This window comes from Alosa alosa, chromosome 18 (assembly GCF_017589495.1).
Source record: "Alosa alosa isolate M-15738 ecotype Scorff River chromosome 18, AALO_Geno_1.1, whole genome shotgun sequence".
Classification (NCBI taxonomy): domain Eukaryota; kingdom Metazoa; phylum Chordata; class Actinopteri; order Clupeiformes; family Clupeidae; genus Alosa; species Alosa alosa.
This window is the reverse complement of record NC_063206.1, coordinates 22772048-22782319: the sequence shown is the minus strand read 5'-3', so window position 1 is coordinate 22782319 and position 10272 is coordinate 22772048. Positions and strand designations below refer to the sequence as shown.

The 10272-nt window shown below is 43.5% G+C and overlaps 1 protein-coding gene across 1 annotated transcript; it reads left to right on the top strand.

The window, feature by feature from the left end:
• The first annotated feature begins 3666 nt into the window (after window positions 1–3666).
• On the top strand, window positions 3667–9325 carry dld (deltaD). The gene is given in 12 exon segments (XM_048270635.1): window positions 3667–4234; window positions 4386–4685; window positions 5132–5192; window positions 5302–5559; window positions 6235–6295; window positions 6436–6566; window positions 6716–6885; window positions 6998–7214; window positions 7333–7852; window positions 7854–8234; window positions 8346–8451; window positions 8577–9325. Coding segments are annotated over 12 exon segments (2265 nt in total). The 5' UTR covers window positions 3667–4180; the 3' UTR covers window positions 8583–9325.
• The last annotated feature ends 947 nt before the right edge of the window (window positions 9326–10272 follow it).

Genomic DNA, 10272 nt, shown 5'->3' with positions numbered 1-10272 from the left:
ATTCACCAGAAATAATTTAACGTGACAACGAAGCCACCTGTATTACTAGTTCAGAGAAACTACGTTTTGGTGCTTGTATAAGATGGCAATGGCAGTAGCCTTCATATACTAAAACAGGGTTGTTTATTTTTGTTTAACAGGGTTGTTTATAAGCTGTAAAGAAGAATAGGTAAGCAAAGTATCCGTTTACCTGACTTTTTAGTTTAAAAAGAGTGAAATCTCGAGAACCTCAGGCCACTGCCAAAAACATGGCTCTCGTCGACACGCTGCCTGCGCTGCGTGTAACGTTTTTGTCCCCCAATTATAGTGCTTGCGGATCACTGTATTGATTTCTCTGTCCCCTTGAGGCGAAGGTTTTACATACGAACAAAAGCACCCAGGGGAAGGGGCAGATGTTCTCTGGAGGACGTCGGCACGCGACTGACCTCAGCTCTGCTGAAGCATTCACCTCACCCCATCCTGCAGGGCGCGCGCGCACACGGACACACATACACAGAAACACAACAACGCACTGCCCAAACTTTTCTCCAATGTCCCTATCAACAAACACAGCACTTTAAATACGCTCACTGGTCGCTCCTTGCAAGTGAGGCGAACACAACCAACTACAAAGGCACATACCCTTGTTTGCTATGAAATCACATAAATACCAGTGCGCTTATTATGGCATGCTTTTTCTTTCTTTCTCTGTGTATCGGGATTGACTCAGTGTTCCGCACCCATCATCCGTACCATCGGGGCCACGCGACACATCCTTTATTATTGTAATCAGCACACGTCCCTCCATCAGTACGCGTGGAAAGTTATATCGGGCTACTTTCGCACGAATCTGTCTTCCGACTGAACAGATGTGATGAATGTAACTTAACAGATATGAGCCCTTCCGACAACACTATTAATATTAGGCATAATAATCTGAAGAATATTTGTGTAGTCTTGATCAGCGCCACTAACGTTGAGAGAGGGTACTAATTGAATCCTAAATCTAATTGTATAAATTCTGATCGAGCTTAATCGTGAAAAGGGAATTTCAAAGTGACCTGTTGCTTCTTTGCTTTGTCCATTTAGGGAATCACTTGGCAGGATACACGTTACCTTCGCAGAACAAATTGTTTTGAGCAAGGGACTTCATAATTAAAAATAGTCCTGTCATGGACAGGCAATGTCGACGTTCCCACGAACAGTTTATCCGCGAAACTGCACTTTCAGCTTCCCTAACCATATGGCCAGTGCCATACCGTTGCAGGTCCTTTACATGCTTCCAGTTTAATTTGGCTGAAGACTGTGTAATGCGTGGACGAACAGTGGAGACATGCAGTTGAAATGTGGAGGTAGGGGGGGAAAACGCCATTTGGTTGGGAGCAGATGGTTGGCTTGGGGGGCTGTCCGCGTCTAAAGGCGTGTCGTGCCCTTCAGAGAGAATCCCCAAGGGCTCCCTCTTGTATTCCAAATCAATGAAAATTAAAGCGCAAAGAAAAGATGAATAGTCAGACCTCGAGTCCCTTCTTTGTTCATAGCAGCTACTGGTGGGCAGGAGTTAAAGTACAACAGCCCCCTATAGAAACACTTAAGTTAAACAGTCTCTCCATAGTTCACCTTCTGAAAGAAGGAGGAGTGCGAAAAAGGAGCTTTCTGCTTGATTTAACCAAGACAGAATCGCGTGGCATAAATTAAGTTTGAAAAGAATAAGTGTAGTGGGCATGATTCTGAAGGATTTCACCATGCCTTTCGGTTACGCTTTGCTGCAGTAATGGAGAAATGTTTGCCACGTCAATGTAAAGAACCGCGTGACTGAGGTGTATGGTGATGGAAGACTTGATATTTCATGTGGCTGACTCTGAGCAAGTGCTTAGTGCCCGAGATAAGCATACGCGACCTGTCATATAACAGCAACACAATAATCAATACACTTAGCATCACATTATGAAAATGTAGACTGCGGTCTGTTATCCGGACATCAACGCACCAACAGGTGGATTTTTCCGACGCTGGCAACAGTGAACATTATGAATAAACTGCGCACACGCGTCTAAGCTCCTTTGGCAATGTCATTTTACGCGAACACTGACGATGTGCTTGAGCGAAATACACACTCAGCTGAGTTTGACAAACGTTGTGTTTTTCAAATCAGGCATAATCTAGAATCTGACCCTCCTCTGGCATGCATGCCACTCCAGAAATTCAAATGTCCTTGCATTCCTCTGAAATGCAAGTACCGTTTCAATTAACGTCCTAATGAAGACCACCCCGACACACACATATTTTACACACGCACACACTGCCGGCACGCACGCACACACATACACGTACAGAGAGAAAAAGGAGGGGGGCTATGTAAATTAACTTTAGTACCACCCTGGCGACAAGCCCACGAGTGAAAGTCGACAGAGAGAGAGAGAGCTCGTTAAAAGATTCCGAAAATGAAGAAAAAAGTACTATGACGCACATAAAATAAATAAAATTCCTCAGCGGATTAAAGTTAGGATGACTGTTTATACATGTTTTTATCCCTGTGAGAGCCCCTACATTTTGTACATTGTTGTAGAGACGGCAGCGTGCGCCGAGGGGAGCTCTTTCTCCCTGCTATATTGTGAGAGGGAGCAGGTGTTGCCTGAATTACCATACAGCTGAGAGCACAAAGAACAAACTTATTCTTCCCTCACACAATAACAAAGTGCCTTAATGACAGCCACGCGAACGACACACACCAGCAGTTTTTACTGCCCATCAGCGTTCAGATATTATATGGAATATCCATACTATGCATAGTAATCAATACTTAACAGTTGGAGAACTTGTCAGCATCTTGGAACAGGTTTTATGAGGGTTCCAGAAGTTTGTGAAAACTTTATACAAAATGGAAACTAGTACTATATATGACCTATTTTTTCCATCAAAACACTTTTCAGTCTGAAAATAACATACATTTCATTCAGTGAAAGTTCAACATGCCATTTGGGGACACTGAGAAATAAAAACACGGTTGAATAAAGTACAGGACCAAACACGATTGGATAAACAATGCCAAATAACCCAAACGTTGCAAAACAATTACGGTGTTTCATAAATAAATAAACAAATATTTCTTGATGCGGGCACATTTTTCTCAAATCAATGCTGTGTAAATAAAGAAAACATAGATAAACAAAATGTAGGAGTGCTTCGGTTGTTTATATCTTTATAGTCGATGATTAATTAAGTATTTATAAAATAATTATTGCCCAGCCTCTATTAATCGGTTGTTGCATGTCAAAACAATTGTCAAATCGGCTATAGGAGGGGGGACTATCCGTTGCATTTCGTATGACGTCCGTGCGCCTCAGTGAAGAATGTCGAGTCATTTGAGCAGGTTTAACTATGAGCAGACGGAGTGTGATGTAATTTGAGGTTTTCTGTCAGCAAAGGATGTAAAGGATTCTTGAGGTTAAATTTTTCTCTAGTATGTAAATGAGAAGTTTTTTCTCTCTCTCTGGCCATGGGGAAGGGTTGCACATTTTACAGCTCAGTGACCATTTGGCGATCTTTTGAGAGGGGGTTTGAAAAGTGTCCCTTTGTGACAGCTCGAGCCAGATTGGGGGAGTAGCTCATTTGCATGTCATTATCCTAGCAGTCGCAGTCTGTATATAACCGGCGGCAGGCTGGCCGGGACATCAGACACACGCATAGTTTCATACAGTGCACAAGGAACGAGAGCGCAGAGGGGAAGTGCTTTGGACCAGTACCATCTTTGCGCTTAATAAATCAAAGGGAGAGTAAACAACACACGAGCAAACCCTGCTACGGGTTGTCCTCTTGTTTGCACCCACGAGCCTGAGGCTGTATTGATCTTCAAATATTAATATCTGGATTGGAATTTACGACCTAACAAGGGATTTTTTTTATCACCTTGGATTTTTTCGTCCGCTTTCTCTTACACTACATTAAGGATTAAATTGACTTTGGTTATTTTTTCCATTCCAAGAAGGACTTAAATGGGACACAGAAGAAAGTAGGAAGAACACGTTGTGGGAAGAGACTAAAACAAATCCACCGAAGTAGTCTCTTTACACTGAAGTGTCTGTTGAATAAGAGACTATATCTGGACGTTTTCAAAATTCATCTCAATGCTTGTTTGAGGGACACAGTCAAATTTCGTTGGGCTCCTGGAAGTTGAAATTTGATCAAGACCCAATACAACACAATGGGACACCAGTCAATTCTGATAGCTGCCATCCTTTGTGTGTTGACATGCCAGGTAAGACATATTTTCATTTCGGTCTTGATTTCAATATTGATCCATAGTGACGTCCAGATCCATATAGCCTATTAGCTTACCTATAGTCAGTGTTAACTGTAAAATGTGTCTGCAAATATGCTGGTTTACATGAGGTTCGTTCTTTCAACAGGGGTTCTGCTCTGGGGTATTCGAACTGAAGTTGCAAGAGTTTCTCAACAAGAAAGGAGTGACGGGAAATACGAACTGCTGCAAAGGGGGGACCGCATCAAGCCTCCAGCAGTGTGAATGCAAAACTTTTTTTAGGATCTGTTTGAAGCACTACCAGACAAATGTATCGCCGGAACCTCCATGCACCTACGGAGGTGCGGTTACCCCTGTGTTAGGATCCAACTCCTTCCAAGTTCCCGAGATGACGTCTAAGGATTCATTCACCAATCCAATACGATTCTCCTTTGGCTTTACTTGGCCGGTGAGTTGGTTGATTGTTTTACCGACAGATATCTTTACGAGTAATAGAGTGTAATGGATTTTATCACGCGCATGTGGCTTTATCGATAACGTCAAAAGAGATTACCAAGTAGAAACGACTTTGGAAGGGTGGTATTTTAGCTTAGAGCATTTAACAGATGTTACAGGGGTGGGAAACTTCACATCCCCAGAGTTGGTGTATTATTGTCAGCTCTGCGTGAAATTCCGAAAGCTTCATTTTACAGCAGTAAGTAAGTGTGAAAGCGGGGAAATTGACCGTGAAGCCCAGTGGCATCACACCTCTGTTTATCAGCCTCTTCCGTCATATGTTAAATACGAGGCCCACCTTGTGCGACTAATGAGACACCGGTTGCCATGAGGTCTTGAGAGATAAGTTGTAATCGAGAACATAGGCCCACTAATCGTAATACTCTCATTGTCTTACAGGGGACTTTCTCGCTGATTATTGAAGCGCTTCACACAGATTCCATCGATGATCTTTCAACAGGTAAAAACAGTTTCCAGTTCCTCGGTAGTCAACTAATAACAGCCCCACCTGTTTTTTTATTATGCATTTTTTTTATTATTGTTTTTAATTAGTTGTGTTTCGTTAACAGAACACCCAGAACGTCTCATCAGTCGGATGACAACACAGAGGCACCTCACAGTGGGGGAGGGGTGGTCTCAGGATTTACAAATTGGTGGAAGGACGGAGCTGAAATACTCCTACAGATTTCTGTGTGATGAACATTACTACGGCGAGGGCTGCTCTGTCTTCTGCCGCCCCCGAGATGATGCCTTTGGACATTTCACCTGTGGCGAGCGTGGAGAGATCATCTGCAACTCTGGATGGAAAGGCCAATACTGCACAGAGCGTAAGTATTTGCCAATCTGGGCTGTTAAAAATATTTTAAAACACTTTTACCTATTTGTGATGTAGTAGTTTTGACTAGATCTGTTATTTTTGGAGTTTCCAAAAGTTGTTCTCAAACTTCATTTTACAGTACAGAAATGCTTTGGTTTCAACAGGCGTTTTTTTTATGCGAATGCAAATGAGGGACGTTTGCCGAATAATCACACGCGTGCCATAGATTAAATGTAATGCCTGATTGGCTACTTGGCAGTGCGCTCCGTGTTGATTGGCTTAGCGCAGTGAGGTATTGTTGGAAGCGGGCAGCTGCCGAGTGAAAGGACAATAGAGCAGCTGTCCTGCACTGGCACCATGTATACCAGCTGTCCACTCTTATCCACGCCGACTCGGGGACACCGAGGGGAGGGGTTGTATGAGCACCATGAAAAAAGGGGACTTCTGACCCACAGTTAGAAGAAAAAGAAGCTTTTGTGCTGTGAGGCTTTTGTGTGGGGAGCAACTGTGTTAAGCAGAACGTCCTTGCCCGTGATGAGGGAGCAGAATTTTTTCACACAGATAGTAGGGCCTGCCAGTGAGTGCCCTCTGAAATGACTGAACAAGTGTTTAGGGAGAGTTGAGTAAATCTTTGTCTGATGAAACATATGCTTGAATCACTCAATGGATGTCTGTGTCTTTACAGCAATCTGCCTCCCTGGATGTGACGAGGAACATGGGTTTTGTGACAAGCCAGATGAATGCAAGTAAGTACACCAGTTCATCCCTGATGATATGAACTGACGTAAAAGAAGATTACTTTGGGTTAAACTCCTGATAGACATGACATAAAACATCAGTTCATGGTAATCATTCACTGACCTCTCCTTTATTTATTTTTCCTCAGGTGCAGAGTTGGCTTCAGTGGAAAGTACTGTGATGACTGCATCCGTTATCCAGGATGCCTTCACGGCACCTGCCAGCAGCCTTGGCAGTGCAACTGCCAGGAAGGCTGGGGGGGACTGTTTTGCAACCAAGGTGAGCAATTATTTCTCGAAACATTTTGAATCAATCACTTCTGGATCAGTTCTAAATGAGATGCCTGTATTCTTCAATCTGAAATATTGAAATATGAAATAAGATGTGTGGCGTTAGACTAACTTCTTAGCTGTTTCTGCATGTTTCAGATTTGAACTACTGCACTCACCACAAACCATGCATGAATGGAGCAACTTGTACCAACACTGGGCAGGGAAGCTATACCTGTACCTGCAAGCCTGGCTTCACTGGGGACAACTGTGAGATTGAGGTCAACGAGTGTTCAGACAGTCCCTGCAGAAATGGGGGAAGCTGCACTGTAAGTGTACCTTTCTTCACCTTTCATTGTATTATGCAGTGCAATACATTGTTATTTTTGAAGTTTGGTGTATGGGGTTTCCTCCCTAAATCGTGTTACTCTCTATTAACAGGATATGGAGAACACCTACACCTGTGCTTGTCCTCCTGGATACTATGGCAAGAACTGTGAGTTGAGCGCTATGGACTGTGCTGATGGGCCATGTTTCAATGAGGGTCGCTGCGTCAACAACCCAGATGGAGGATACTATTGCCAGTGTCCAGCAAGTTATGCTGGTTTCAACTGTGAGAAGAAAATTGACCACTGCAGCTCCAACCCCTGCTCGAATGGTAAGTTAATTTTTTTTTCTCTCTCAGCATCCAAAACCATCTATCTGCTTGGACTATGGACTAAAACATCTCTCAAATCTATGTTTTCAAATGAGCTGACAATATTTTTACGCTTTAGGTGCTCAGTGTTTGGACCTGGTGGATTCCTACCTGTGCCAATGTCCGGATGGTTACGTGGGAGACAACTGTAACGACAATGTTGACGAGTGTGCCGGCTTCCCATGTCAGAATGGTGGCTCCTGCCAGGATGGACTCAACGACTACACCTGCACGTGTCCTCCTGGCTACACTGGAAAAAACTGCACCCACCCAGTGAGCAGGTGTGCCCATAACCCCTGCCACAACGGTGCCACCTGCCATGAGAGGGAGGGGCGCTACATCTGTGCGTGCGTGCCTGGATACGGAGGGCGCAACTGCCAGTTTCTTCTCCCCGAGACCAACGGACAGCCTGTCGTTGAAGGGCATGACAGGCGCTACTCCGAGGGGGGTGATGACGGAGAGGAGCAGACCGATTACTTCCCTTGGATGGCGGTGTGTGCAGGGATTATACTGGTGCTGCTGCTGCTGCTGGGCAGTGCCATTCTGGTGGCGTTTGTGCGGGTCAAGCTCCAGCGGCGGAGCCAGCTGTTAGAGGCCCGCGAGTGAGAGAGAGACCATGAACAACCTGGCCAACAACTGCAGCCGTGACAAGGACCTGTCGGTGAGCGTCAGTGTCCTCGGCCCAACCCAGGTGAAGAACACCAACAAGAAGGTGGACTTTCACAGCGACAACTCGGCTGGCCTCGGGGGCAACTCGGAAAAGAATGGCTACAAGTCGCGCTACCTGTCTGTGGATTACAATCTGGTGCACGAGCTGAAGCAGGATGAGGCATGCGGGAAAGACGACCTGGAAAAAGGCGACCCAAAATGTGAAGCTAAAGGCGACTCCAAGTGTGAGGCCATGTGCGAGGCTGCATGTGAGGCTGCGTGCGAACCACTGGACTGTGACTTAGACGAGAAACGCAGAAATCGCTTAAAGAGGTGAATACAGATTAAATGCTTTGATTTTGAATGGTGCATGTGCAGTAGAAGTGTTGATCCAAGATGTTAGAAAATGCTTTGGTATTAATTTTGCTTTATTTCCGTTCACAGTGATGCCTCAGAAAAGAAACGTCCAGATTCATCGTGCAAGGACACAAAGTATCAGTCCGTGTACGTGATATCAGATGAAAAAGATGAATGTATTATTGCAACTGAGGTGAGTTGAGTTATCAAGGCGGATTTTCCTTAAAGCTTTTCCCAATCTTTTTTTTTTCTTTTTTAAATGTCTACTTCACAATAGTTAATGATTAATCAATCTCTCCCTCCTTTCTCCTTCTTCAGGTGTAACATTATATTGGAGCTGTTGCTCAGTCGCTCTGCTGGAGGTTTTACTCTGACGAAATGCTGCTCAAACCAGGGGGAACGTTTCCCTCACGTGAACTGCTGCTGTGGAACTAAGATGTTGAATATGATATTCAGAATGAGCTGGTTCTCAACTGAAGTAAGCACAGTGACTGCAGAAGTTGGTTGTTGAGCCATACTGGCTCCCTGCTCCCCGCATTGTTTTGTTTTTTTCTTTCTTTCCATTCATGTCGCCCAGGAAATGCGCATATGGTGCAAATGGACTTGTTGCATGACCTGGAAAAAGAGTTACCTCATTGCACTAGAGGGCTTTTTTGTGTTAAAGAGGACACAAATGTATTTAAACTGACTGCAGTGTGTACTGTTTCATATCCTCACATCAGTGAGTGTTGGTTCGGAGAAGAAAAGACACTGCCTTGGAATCCTAAAGCAACTGAGGCTTTTGTTGTTTTTTTATTTTTAAGAAGTTGTACTTTTTATTTAATTGTTATTTGTGTTTTATATGTTTGTGAATGTGTTGTGGAATTCAGTTTGATATAATTTAATTTTCTCCCTCATTTTGCAAATATGTATAATGTATATAAGGCACTTCGGGTCAATGTGACTGTTTTCCATAAATGTATTTAAGAAGCATTGTACAGATCTTATGGGAATTGTTTTATAACTGTTGCTCATGAAGGAAATCATCTAAATATTTTTCCAAATAAATAATGTATGAAATAATGGAATCATCTTGTCCCGGTTCTCTGTCTGACAGTATTCTCACTTCAGTGACAGTAAATTAATTCTGTGAGCATTTCACGGTTTCCATGTATGTAGCTGCAATTCTCTCAGCTAGTAGCCTACTCCTCGAAATGTCGAAGTAGTTTTGGTCGGATGCAGCAGGGAACTGTCTCCCCTCAGTACCTCACTAAGTGAGACAAAGACACACCCGGTAATCACAAATTACAACCTTCCTCTTGATGGCAGCTTTATTTTTAGCGACCCGAGGGCCCACTGTCAAAAAAAGACGAAGAAGAAGAAGAAAACCACGTCGTGGAAAGGGGGTTGGTCAGAGTTGGTCCCGTGATGTTTAAAAACCACGGTCAAACTCATCAAGCACTGATGATCCGGAGGAAAATAGACAATCATAGTTATCAAATGCAGATTTGTGGTGAAATCCCTGGGCCAATAGACAGAAGAACATTCTTGAGCACAACCTCTGTTAAGAAATAATAACAGGATCACAAAAGTGCACCACTCCATCATCCCTTAGGGCTGTGTATGATTACTACATTACAAAATAGAGAGATGAGAGTCATGGTTGTCTATTTCTCAGTCTGTGTCTGGACAAAGATTGTGAGAACAGAGATGCAATTGTTTTGTATGTTACTTGTAGGAATCAAACTCATACGCTGTCGGATGAGATTCCTTTACACCATGTTATTATCCCATAGTATAATGTTCTTCTCTAGTTAGTTGACAGAGGATATAAGATGGTATGTGAAGCATCATGAAAGGTGCCTTTAAATAAAATGCATTGTTAAGCAGTTTGCAGACTCCACTTGTTGTTTTTGACTTCTCTGACGACTTTAGCCATTCACAAAAAACTGGATGGGTCAACAACAGGTTAAAAATAGGATTTAAGCAAACAAATATATAGGCATCCAGGAAGGAAGCATCCTCTGTGTATTTT